This window comes from Armigeres subalbatus, unplaced genomic scaffold (genome assembly GCF_024139115.2).
Source record: "Armigeres subalbatus isolate Guangzhou_Male unplaced genomic scaffold, GZ_Asu_2 Contig297, whole genome shotgun sequence".
NCBI classification, from domain to species: domain Eukaryota; kingdom Metazoa; phylum Arthropoda; class Insecta; order Diptera; family Culicidae; genus Armigeres; species Armigeres subalbatus.
The window spans coordinates 409,124-421,920 of NW_026943038.1; the positions used below are offsets into that span (position 1 = coordinate 409,124).

General features: G+C 44.3%; 1 protein-coding gene across 2 annotated transcripts; it reads left to right on the forward strand.

The window, feature by feature from the left end:
* Nucleotides 1-10,395: 10,395 nt before the first annotated feature.
* Nucleotides 10,396-12,797, forward strand: LOC134203931 (ATP-binding cassette sub-family G member 4-like). 2 transcript variants are annotated; one of them, XM_062678769.1, is made up of 6 exons: nucleotides 10,396-10,480; nucleotides 10,699-10,880; nucleotides 10,942-11,240; nucleotides 11,297-11,890; nucleotides 11,950-12,115; nucleotides 12,172-12,797. In XM_062678769.1, the coding sequence occupies exons 2-6, from the start codon at nucleotides 10,775-10,777 to the stop codon at nucleotides 12,771-12,773; spliced, it is 1,767 nt and encodes a 588-aa protein (XP_062534753.1). In that variant the 5' UTR covers nucleotides 10,396-10,480; nucleotides 10,699-10,774; the 3' UTR covers nucleotides 12,774-12,797. The 2 variants fall into 2 exon arrangements, with proteins under 2 accessions (XP_062534753.1, XP_062534752.1); XM_062678768.1 differs by lacking the exon at nucleotides 10,396-10,480 and having other exon boundaries at nucleotides 10,508-10,880.

A 12,797-nucleotide genomic window follows, 5' to 3' on the forward strand; every position in this document is an offset into this window, starting at 1 on the left:
GAACACACTGCTCCGCATCGGCAAGGTAAAAATCCGAGGACCAAAAGATGTAAAGGAAGTGTTCGCGCTTTTCGATGAAGGCTCTTTGCTATTGATGATGGATGCTGCTGTTGCTGCGACTATTGGACTACGAGGGCCGATTGCACCCATAACGTACAAGTGGACGAACGGAATATTTCACAAGGAGGAACAATCGATGCTGCTTTCATTCCGTATATCCGGACCATCGGAACAAGCAAAGTGGTACGATGTGAAGAATATTCACTGTTAACAATATAGCTTTACCTCCGCTGAAATTCAACATGGCAAAAGTAAAGCGAATGTATCCAATGCTGGATGAGGACAAATTAGCTGCAATTCAAGGTACCCGTCCCTGTATGCTGATAGGGTCGAATAACGCGGATCTGATCGTACCTCTGAAGACTGTGTAATACTCGCTCAACGGTTTACAGTTGACACGATGCCACCTGGGATGGACCGTACACGGAGTAATTGACTCTGCAGTTGCTGGATCCGGCGGTCAACATGCGTTGCTGTGTACCGATAACGATGACATCGAGCTTACAGACCTGGTGAAGCAGATATAAGGTAGAAGACTTTGGTATCTCTGGTCAGTCGACGGTAATGGCTGATGAAGATCAACGTGCACTAGATATCATGAATCGCACAATCACATGCCGAGAGGAACGCTTCGAGGTAGGACAGATTTACAAATATAACAATTTCGTCTTCCCGGATAGTAAATCTTCAAACCATTGAGAAGAAGATGAACTCGAACCCTGAATTTGCAGAAAAATACTGTAGCAAGATTCAAGACTACCTCGATAAAGGTTATGTCAGGAAACTCGAGCCTGAAGAACTGTCAGAAAAATATAACACCTGGTATCTGCCTCAGCGTGACGAGTGGAGAGAAGTTTCGTTTGCTCATGGACGCGAAAGCAAAGTCGCATGGATACTCTTTGAACGATCTGCTCTTGAAGGGTGCGGGTTTCGTTCCTCCGCTGATTGCAATCTTGGTACGAGCAAAGATGAAGAAGATAGCTTTCGTAGCTGACATCCGGGAAATGTTTCACCAAGTGCGCATCCGTCATGAAGATCAAAATTCCCAACGTTTCTACGGCCTGGTATGAACCGCACGGTTCCACCAGATGTATACGTGATGAAGGTTATGATATTTGGCGCGGTTTCGTCCCCATCGATGGCACAATTCATAAAGAATTTCAATGCGAAGGAACTGGAAGAAAAGTATCCTGGCGTCGAACGAGCAGTTGTTAAGCAACACTATGTTGACGATTTTTTCGACTGCGCTGACACTGAAGAAGCGGAAATCGAACTGATCCAACGCGTGATAAATATTCACGAGCAAAGCGGATTCAAGCTGGCAAAGTTCTCTTCGAATTCCAAAACTGTGATCCACTCGCTCGATCCTGAAATCGTGGGCGACTGTATAGAGAAGGTGAGGTTTGCGTTCTCAGAATAAGATGGGACCTGCAGTCCGATGAATTTGTTTTTCCATTGAATTTCTCAAACCTGGACGAGTGTTTCCAAAGTGGCAATCCATTCCAACAAAACAGCAGCTGTTGAGGTTCATGTTTTCATAGTTTTCTCAGTCCAATAACGATACATGTGAAGATTATCTATCAAGAACTGTGTCGGTTGCAATCCGGTTGGGACGATGAAATTCCAACGGACTAGTTCCCAGATGAATGGATTACACTGTACACGAAGAAGCATCGATTGAACTGCCCGACATTTCAAGGTTTTCAGATTTTAGATCAACTGATCAGATCAACCGCATACTACCTGAAAATGAGAAAACTGTTAGTATTGCCAAGATTCGAGAAACCTGATCGTTTAACGATATCTGCTCAAGAAATATCCGACGCTAGAAATAATTGGTACAAGAAAGTACAAGCTGAAGTCTTTGGACCAGAGCTGTTTAATCTGAAGAAGACAGGATATGTGAAAGCTAACAGCCGATTGAGAACGTATTCCCCATTTTTTCAGAATGGAATCATCCGCATGCGAGGTCGTGTTCAAGATAACAACCAGTCGTTCGAAGTAAACAACCACGTGATTCTACCTGGATCCGTTTTCAACATTGATCATTCGTATGTATCACATTGCGAAGGCACATCAGAGGCAGTCATCAATAACGTCAAGGAATGCCACCGTATACTCAAGATCCGATCTGTGAAGGTCGGTCGTCATCAAGAGAAGAGATGGATAGTGCTGTTTATCTGTATGACATCAAGAGCAGTACATCTGGAGATTGTGCCGTCACTTGATACGAATAGCTGTTTAATGGCCTTACGATGTTTCATGGCTATCCGTGGTCTACCGCAGTTCATCATGATCAATAATGGGACTAACTTCACCGGTGATGACCAAGAGTTAAAGACAGTGGTAAAAACACTCGATCAGCCGCAGATCGAAAGTTCCTCAAGCGTTAGAGGTGTGCAGTGGAAATTTATACCGCCTGGTATAGTATGCCATGCATGAAAATCTAGAAAAATCGACACACTTTTTTCAAGAACGTCAAGCCACCCAGAAGCAAATTGAATGTACTTAATCTAACTTATTCTAAAATAAAAAGAAATCAAAAACTTATAAGTTTGTAATTATTGGTCAAAAGGTGAGAAATTGCCAATAGTAAAGTGTCTGCTGCTAGCTTTGTGGTATTGTACTGTGAGGCTTGTGAGTGTCTGGTGTCGTTGGCGGGATCCTGGATGTGGCCAAACCTGAGGCTCCACCCTCGGACGCGCAACATCCTGAAATCGTACAATCTTCCCCCGCACACAGGTGAGTGAGAACGCGTAATTCACAGTGAGAAATGAGGAATGATAATAGTATGTAACTAGTGGCGTTCTGACCAAAATTCAGCTGAGTCCCTTTCAAAACATTTCAACAATAGTTGCATCAATGTAAATTTGCACATACATCAGTGACAACGGTTGATCAATGGCGCAAATAATGAATGTTACTTTGGCACACTCTAGGTGGAGAACAGTTATAAATAAATCTGAAGTAGACCGCTCGAGATGAGTATGGATGGATTTGCAATCAGAACTCATTTATTGTTTTGAGCTGCAAAATGTACCAAGTGAGTAGAGAGTGGTGAGATATACGACAGTAAGAAGAAGGAAAAAGGAAGATGAAAAAAACCAAGGAAGAAGGAAAAACGGAAAAGGAAGGTGAAAGAATATCCCGAAGATAGAAGAAGAAAGAAGATAAAGGGTGCAGGAAAAGAAAGAAGGAAAAGGGGAAAAGGAAGAGAAAAAAAGAAAATAGTAACAACAATGAAGAAAAATAACGAGAGCAAACAGAGGAACGAAGGAAGCTGGAAAGAATTTCACAACTTCAATTATAACATCTCACTTCTCACAGTCACATATAACTTCTCACTCCTTGGGCCTCAGTTCTCACTTTTATTTTCTCGCTTTTCGCTTCTCACCCTTCCCCCTCCCCCCTCACTCGGCACTTCTCACATCTTTTTTCTCACATCTTACTTCTTACTTCTCACTTCCTACTTTTACTTTTCATTTCTCACTTCTCGCTTCAAATTTATCAAGTCTCATTTCTCAGTTATCACTTTTCACATCTCTCTTCTCACTGCTCACTACTCACTTCTCACTTCTCGATTCTTGATTCTCACTTCTCACTTCTTACTTTTCACTTCTTACTTCTTTCTAACGAGAAAAGTAGGAAAAGAGAGAAGAAAACGGAAGTAAGTAGAAGGAAGAGGGAAGAAAGAAGAAAAAATAAGGGAAAATGTAATGTTTAAGGAAAAAGAAAGAAAATACAATAAAAGAAAGCTCACTAAGCACTTCTCACTTTTCAATTCGCACTCCTTACGTCTTACTTTTCATTTTTTACTTCCAACTTCTTACTTATCTCTCCTTCTTACTTCTCACTTTGCCATTATTCTTCTCACTTTTCGCTTCTCACATCTAATTTTTCATTTCTCATATTCAAAAAAATATTTTAAGCTCTTTTTAGTGGAATGTATGCAACCGTCTAAGACGAGTTAAGTAGCCTCCATTAAATGGAGGTTACTTAACTCGTCTTAGACGATTGATTTCTCATTACTCACTTTTCACTTTTCAATTCTCACGTCTCACTGTTCACTACTCACTTCTCATTTTTTGCTTCTCACTTTACACTTCATATTTCTCAGAACCTAAGTATTCGGCCCAACGGCATTCGAAAAAATGGCCTGAGACCGTGCATATCGTGCATGAGAAGCGTTTCTGACAGCAACGAGCTAGCGAGGATAACATGAAGGTTACAGAACACCGAGTTAGGGAGATTTTACTGTAATTGATGTAATAGTTGTCGTGTAAATTTTACCTTCCTACAGTGCTCAGAAAAAACTCACACTTACGGTGTTCGGGTCATATTGATCCGGATTTGACTTAGCAATATCTCAGGCATTTCTTCACATGTTCATATACCAAAATAATCGTTAGCTCATAAATTTTCCGAGACTGACCTGATTGTCGATCGGCCACACCTACATTCTGTAACCGTCGGAGGAAGGATCGTCAGGCCACTACTATTTCAGTGATGACGAATCATGAATGCAGACAATATTATATCTACAGATGTTCTAGGTTCTCCAAACCATTCTGGATTTCAGAGCCATGGTCTACCAGCCCAATAACGTTTGGTAAGGAATTAATAGCATTCCTTGGTGTTCACATAGACCTTTGAAGGCCATGCGCATAATTTATATGTTGACTCTATGACACTACCCATAATTCCATTACCCATAATGCCATTACCCCGAAGGCCACTACCCCGAATGCCATTACCCCGAATAAGACACTACCCCGAATAACATTACCGCGAATGGGACACTACCCCGAATTAGCCAGTACCCCGGATAGGTCCCTATTTCATGTTTATACTTCATTTCGATGAAAAAAATGTAACTCAAAAAAAATCCTATTCAGAATTCATTTGAATCAACAATAGTTGGCCCTTCACCTGGAACTGTTTTCACGCAGTATAGAACCAAGTATCCAATTTTCTGCGAGCAGTAATAGCCGCCAACTTGCATGTATTTCAGATTTGACGATTGAGAAGGTCAACTGCACCCAATGCGGTTAACTGCGGTCCACGTCAGCAAGGCTACAAATGCAGCAAGGTTGATGTTGCTCCTTGGTCGCTATAGTAAAAGCACCGATTTCCGGATGAAGCGTGATCCAATTCTTATAATCTATGATTGAATGAGTGAGTGAGTTAGTCTAATCGAGTAAGTAAGAGAGAGTGAGTGATGGCCACTGCGAGTTAGACCGGGACCATCGTCCCCCAACCGCAAACGCGATGGGCTTTCGGCCTTCGAGGTGGTGACGGAACAGCTGGACGCCATCATCGACTTTGCGTCATCGAAGCATAATATCAGCAAGGACCTCAAGAGGAGCTTGCAGAAACTTCGAAAGTCGATGCTGGACGCCAAGCTGGAGAGGGCGGTCGGGACGGCCAAGTGTAAACCCGTGAAATCGGTGGAGTCGAGGTCTACCCAGACTGAGGCCCAAGGATTCGCGGACTCGGGCAAGGTCGAGTCGACCGAAGGCGTGCCAGCTAAGACGGTGGTGCCAAAGTCTACCCAGACTGAGGCTCAAGTATTTGCGGGTACGTCGGGGGTGACTACTCCAACGGAGCAGACACAAAACGGGGGAGACAGTCTCCAGAGGATGAGCTCCCTGGGGCCGCTCCAAAACGCGGAGGGTTACTACCCCGAACAAGGGTAGTGGGGCTGGGAAGCTGAACCCCGGTCAGGTACCTCCAAAACCGGGGGAGGAAGGACCTGGAAAGGTCCGTCCACTCAGGCAAGACGGTGGTAAGGGGTTACGGCAGGCTGAAAGTTCTCAGCCGCACCAGACCAGGGAAATAGAGGGAAATAGAGGGAAATGACGCCTCCTGGACCCTGGTCAAGAACAAGAGGAAACCGAAGACGTCAAGGGCCGAAAAGAAGGCCCAGGCGAATGAGGGTAGCAAGAAGTCTAGGGTAGGCGCCAATCGCTCCAGGGGCGATGCCCTAGTTATCACGGCGGACGAGGCTAAGTACTCGGATGTTTTGAAGGCGATGAGGAGTGACGTCAAGCTCGGTGAACTCGGCTCCGACGTATGTCGAATAAGACGTACCCGGTTGGGCGAGATGATACTCGAGCTGAAGCGGGGCGTCTCGCAAAAAGGCGCCGCCTACAAGAAGTTGGCGGAGGTCCTAGGCGAGACGGTCAAGGTGAGGGCACTCACGACGGAGGTGAATCAAAGGGTTAAAGACCTGGACGAGATCACTGAAGTCGAAGAGCTCGTCACGGCACTGCGGCGACAGTGTGAAGTGGAGACGCCCACCGCAGCCGTTCGGCTACGGAAAGGTCCGGCAGGGACGCAGGTAGCATTGGTTCAGCTATCTGCAGCGGACGCCTCCAAGGTAGTCAAGGTGGGATGGTCGGTATGCCCTGTGCGCATATACGAGCAACCCAAAGTTTGCTTCAAGTGCCTGGAACCGGGGCACAAGCAATGGGACTGCAAAGGCCCTGACAGAAGCAATCTCTGCCGATGCTGCGGATTGGAGGGACATAAGGCACAATGCTGCACGAACCCTCCCAATTGTTTGATTTGTTCCAGCAAAGCTGTGAACAGCAAGCACCCCATGGGGGCCCGATGTGCCCGGCGTTTAAGCGTGCTGCAAAATCAAAGTGCAGGTAAAGCAGCTGGCTGGCTCGGCTTCGCCCGAGTGTTTGGTGTGCGCAGGTTTAGAGGAAACGGCGGAACACGTGTTGTTCGTGTGCTCACGTTTTCGCGCAATGCGTGACCACATGCTTGCCACATGTGGTCTGGACACTACCCCGGACAACCTAGTTCGGAGGATGTGTAAAGCCGAAGTTGGCTGGAACGCCGTTTTATCGGCTATCGCCCAAATCGTCTCGGAGCTACACAGAAGGTGGCGCGTGGACTCAAGGATGGCTAGTTCAGGCGCAAATAAGAGGTGGTCCAAGGGATCGGAGTCGGCTTCATGGGTCATACCGGTGGTCATGCTCTGTGGTCGAACTCGATCCTTTTATCGAACAAGTGGCCGCGCGAAGAACAACATGGTATCGTCGCTTTCGCGGCGTCGGTCAACCAGGCGGGTTCCGAGCCCGAGGACGGAAAGGGTCCTCGTCAAGGCTGGGGCAGGCGTAGGCCTCGCGTCGGCAAGTCCCTCTGTGTGCTGGCGAATAGGCCCTATCGCAGAAAGGTCAATTTGGGGTGCACGCGGCATCATCATTCTTGATACCAGTCGTGCAGAGGGAAGCAGGCGCGAAGTCGACCCTGCCCACCTTCCGAGGCCATAGGGCGTGGTAAGGCCACCTGGAAAGCCGGCAATGCGCTGGCACGATACCATGGTGTTCTTCTGAAAAAAGCGAGTCACTATGTTCGATGCTGCAAGGACACGCAGCTAACCTCGAGGGTGCGTTATGCACTGGCCCCCTTGAAGCATTACTTTCTGGTTGTACCGAAGGGACGATGGGCTTGGCGGCAATGGAAACGGTTTAGCTGGTCGGGGATGCAGCCCTGCCTCCCTCATTGGAGGTGGCCCCTAACCCAGCACTTCCTGGTCAACCCAGGATGTCTGTTGAGCAGATTCCCCCTCCATTGTTTAGGAAGAAAAAAAAAAAAAAAGAGAGAGTGAGTGAGTACGAGTGAGTAAGAGTGAGTTAGCAATGAGTAATAGTGAGTGAATGAGTAAGAGTGAATAAGGGTGAGTGAGTAAGAGTGAGTGAGTGATTTAGAGTGTGTGAGTGAGTAATAGTGAGTGAGCGAATGAGTAAGAGCGAGTGATTGAGTAAGAGCGAGTCAGTGAGTGAGTGAGTGATTGAGTTAGAAAGAGTGAGGGAGTAAGAGTGAGTGATCGAATGAGTAAGATTGAGTGAGTAAGTAAGAGTGAGAGAGTGAGTTAGAGTGAGAAAGTGAATAAGAGCGAGTGAACGAATGAGTAAGCACAAGTGATTGAGTAAGTAAGAATGAGCTTGTGTGAGCAAGAGTGAGTGAGTGAGTAAGTTGAAGTGAGTGAGAAAGTGAGTAAGAATGAGTGCATGAGTAAAAGTGAGTGAGTGAGCGAGTAAGAGTAAGTGGTAAGTGGTAAGAATGAGACAGTGAGTAAGAGTGAGCAAGAGTGAATGAGTGAGTAAGAGTGAGTGAGTGAAGAGAGAGTAAGTGATAAAGAGCAGTACTGCAATTTCTCAATTTAAATGAGAAATGTCACGCGATGTTTACATATCTGCCCCTCTCATACTCTTTAGAAACGCGAAGAATGAAAGGCATGCTGCAAAAATTTTACCAATTTTTATTCCGTGAAAGGACATGAAAGCTTGCAATATCTGCTTTATTACTGTGTTTATTGCCGCTTTCAACACGTTGGATTCAAGGAATATGATTCACTTATCGTCTACTTATTGTTCTCTGGATATATCTATTAAATTTTTTTAGAAATTTTAATTTCAAAACCGAAATACAACATCTTTTTATGACTGCTTTTCATGCAAAATTGATCAAAGAACCCACGATTCTTTCATTTGGTCGCCAGATATAGAAAAAAGCGCTTTGCAGTCTGTCTTATGACGATCACGCCATTTTGCGGTACTGATTAAGAGTAAGTGACTCAGTAAGAGTAATTGAGAGATTGAGAGTAAGTGAGTGAGCAATAGTTAGTGAGGAAGAGGTAGTGAGGTAATGGTAGTGAGTGAGTAATATATTGTGTGTAGGTGAGAGAGAGAGAGCTCTGTTTGTCTTCGGAAAGAAGCTTTGATTTGAAGAAGGCATCCTCTCTTCCGTTCGCCTCATACAACGCAAACGCGTAAAGAAGGCATTATCTCCTCTGTGTGCCTTGTACCTGGCAAACGTGTTCGTTTAAAAAGTCAATATCTCCTCTGTGTACCTTGTACAGGGAAAAAGGATAATTTAAAGAAAGCATTATCTCCTCTGATTGCTTTATACCAGGCAAGCGCATAAAGAAGGCATTATATCCTCTGTGTGCCAGGTGCCGAGTAAACGCGCACATTTAAAGAAGGCATTATCTCCTTTGATCGCCTTATACCGGACAAACGCATTCATTTGAAGAAGGCATCATCTCCTCTGTTCGCCTTATACCGGGCAAACGTGTTGATTTGAAGAAAGCATTATCTCCTCTGCAAACACGTCCTATTGAAAGAGACATTATCACCCCCTTACTATATTTCGTAGAATAGTAGTTTGTTGGTTAAATCTTCAATGCGTTTTGCCAAGTAACTCTAACTCTTTTTTATTCTTTGCAAAGATTGTCGTTTTGGATTCATCTATATCTGTGATTGCGAAAAATGATACTGGAAAGCTACAGATAAGAAATGATTTAGGGATACTGGCCTTTCGGGGTAATGGATTTCGGGGTAGTGTCCCATTCGGGGTAATGGTTTTTGGGGAACTGTCCCATTCGGGGTAGTGGCCTTAGGGGTAATAGCATTCGGGGTACTGGCATTCAGGGTACTGGGGTGGAGCCAGATATGTCCTAACCGGATATTCTAAGCTCTCCAAGTAATTCTGGAATTCAGACGAATTGATCTACCAATATTATTGGGCTCGATATTAAGCCAATAGTAACCCGTACATGCCCTTAAAGGCCATGTTTATCATTTACAGTCCCGAGGACCCAAACAGGAAGGTTAAATTCATTTAATTATTAATTTATTTCATTAAAAAAAATATTCCAGCGTCAATCATTTTTATTGTGTAATTTTTAATTAATTTCGATTTAAAATTAAGCGCATGTACTATTTTTGCGTTTATTATCATGCTCCAAATATGTGCATAAAAAGAAGAAAGAAAAATCTCAAAATATTTCTGGCTGTGTACAAAAGAATGTCCCTACTTCAATTACAATCAAATGAGTATCCTAACATCATTTTATTCTACGAAATTTTCATAAACCCTTTTGTTTCATAACTGTCTTCGTATTAAGCTATTATACATCTGTAATGCATTACAAACGGGATTTCCATTTCCCATGGGAAAACAATCAGCATTATTATCCAATCATTCATAACATACTGAACGACGTTTGACCTATCCAGTAGTCAGCCTTATTTACCAGTGACGTGATGCTGTGCTGTGACATCATGAACTGATCTCAGAAACTCCCAGCCAGCAGCCAGCTGATTCGTCATCAACGAACGCGTCCGAAGTTGGCAGGCGAACAAGTGCAACTGCACTTGCACTCGGGAAAAATAAACAGCAGATTTACTCTCACATCCAGTGCGGAAACTTATTTACCCGACGTTCAACTATGTACCATTGTGCACGTGGAGCTCATAGACGATCGCCAGCTAACACCATAGAGGTTCGCGTTTGAATCGTATCGACCGTCAGTCCACATGAACACGTGCAACAGGCCATACACTAATCGGAGGTGTTCGTCGTTTGTTGATACTGAAAATATTGGCTCGATCAAACGGTCAAGGTAATTAGGCTCCAAAAGTGGAAACACTGCATCCATAGAACCAACTGAACTATTGACAAAAAAGTTTAGAGTGATGTGATATCTTCCATTAAATTGGTTACACACGAAATATAGTAAAAGAATTAAATGTTGTACAAGTTGACCAGTTGGCATACCTACAATAGTTGATCTTATGTTTGCCATTAATTAGCAATAAGTGATGCACGTTGATCGTTCAGGTTGGTGCTCCAATGAAAAGCAATCACCGATCAATGGTTGAACTGTTCGCTACCGCGGCATTTGAATTGTGAACAAATGGACAGCATGCCCGCCGATGAGGAGTACGAACTGGTGACAAAGCCGCAGCTCAATTTTGTACCATCGACATTAAAGTTCCGTAATGTTTTCTACACGGTTGACGGTTGGTGTGATTCACTGGTTGATGATCAATTAATGCCTAATTGTAGAGTGTTTTATTGCAGGGAAGGAAATTCTCAGCGACGTATCGGGGAAATTCAAACATGGAAGACTGGTGGCTTTGATGGGACCATCCGGGGCGGGGAAGTCGTCGCTGTTGAATGTACTGGCTGGGATGAACCTTTATGGATTGAGTGGATCGATTGTAATTGGAGACGAACCCGTTGAAGAGAATGATCCTCGAAGTGTCTACGTGGAGCAGGATTGTCCTTTACTGAACTATTTGACGGTTCGAGGAACTATGACTTACGCCGTAGACATGAAGATGCCTCGACGCACAAACACCAAAGAGAAAAGAGTCAAGGTAAGAAACTCCGGGTAGTTGAAAGTCTAATTCGTTTATAGTCTTATCGATTTTAGATCAAAGAAATTTTACAACTACTAGGACTGGAGAACAGTTCATCAACGCTGGTAAAGAATTTGTCCGGTGGAGAACAAAAAAGGCTATCGGTTGCCGTGGAACTAATCACCAACCCAGCCGTAATGCTATTAGATGAACCAACAAGTGGGCTCGACAGTGTGGCTTCAACGCAAATCATATCCCATTTGAAGTCCTTGGCTATGGGAGGCCGTACGATTGTTTGCACTATTCATCAACCCGCATCCAGTTTGTTTCAATTGTTCGACGATGTATATCTGCTGGTCAAAGGACGATGCTTGTACTTCGGAACTATTGATGGTATGATCCCATCTCTGGAATCAGCAGGCTTCCATTGCCCAGAGTACTACAACCCAGCGGATTTTGCCATCGAGGTTCTTACATCAGAAGACCACGATTCAAAAGAAGCAATGATCGTACGCACGAATACGGAAATGAGGGAACTGTTCGAAGGGGGACCCTCGAGTCCCACTACAAATAGACCGGATGTGGCCGTTAGGCGTTACCAAGTTCCGTTTTGGTATCAGTTTTTAGTATTGCTCAAAAGATCAGCGATCTCCACGGCTAAGGATGAGGTATGACGTTCTCGTAAACATGCATATTTATAATTTGATTTTTTTTTTGTTCAAAACAGTTTTTCTTGAAAGTACGAGTCGGACTGTACATAGCTTTAGGATTAGTGTTCGGCATAGTGCACTATGACATAGGAAACGACGCCAGTAAAATGATTGCCAATGCCAGCTGCTTCTTCCAGATTTTTGCAATCGTCTACTTCTGTAATGCCATGGCTGTGATAAACTGTAATAAGTTTTGAATTTCCTTCATGTACAATCATTTATCATAGCTCTTTCCACAGACACCGAGGAAGCAAACGTCACCATCAAGGAAATCGCCAACAACTGGTACTCTCGTGAGGCGTACTTCTTTTCCAAGCTACTGAACGATCTCCCGCTGCAAATCATTTGCCCACTCTTGATGCTCCCTTCCTTCTACTACATATCCGGGCAACCCCTAGAGCTACATCGGTTCGCCATGGTTTGGTTGATGGTATTCTGCGGCGGAGTCATCGGGCAGTACATTGGCGTATTCGCGGGGATCTGCTTCAGCATGAAAACGCAAAATTTCGTCGTTGCCAATGCCTGCATAGTGCCGATCATATTCTCGGGATTCTTCATCAACTCCAAGGATTTGGTGCCATATCTGAAGCCGATGAGCGATGTGTCGTTTTTTCAGTATTTGTTCCACGGTGCAATGCAGGCGGTGTACGGATATGGGAGAGAGAATCTTAAATGCGCACAAATTTATTGCTACTATAAGAAACCCGCCAGTATTTTGGAGCAGTTCGATATTGATCCTTACGGATTTGGGAGGAACGTGGCCATTCTTGCAGGAATCATAAGTATTTTATTGGTGGCAATTTATATAGCTTTTGTAGTTAGATTAAGACGGTTCAAGTAATGAAGTAAACTTATTTTCTTACAA

What these genes read in the sequence shown, in the direction of transcription:
- LOC134203931 (XM_062678769.1), top strand. Translation starts at nt 10,775, where the DNA reads ATGGACAGCATGCCCGCCGATGAGGAGTACGAACTGGTGACAAAGCCG. An exon ending in TCTCCACGGCTAAGGATGAG is followed by an intron (nt 11,891 to 11,949) that starts GTATGACGTTCT and finishes TGTTCAAAACAG; the next exon opens with TTTTTCTTGAAAGTACGAGT. An exon ending in TGCCATGGCTGTGATAAACT is followed by an intron (nt 12,116 to 12,171) that starts GTAATAAGTTTT and finishes CTCTTTCCACAG; the next exon opens with ACACCGAGGAAGCAAACGTC.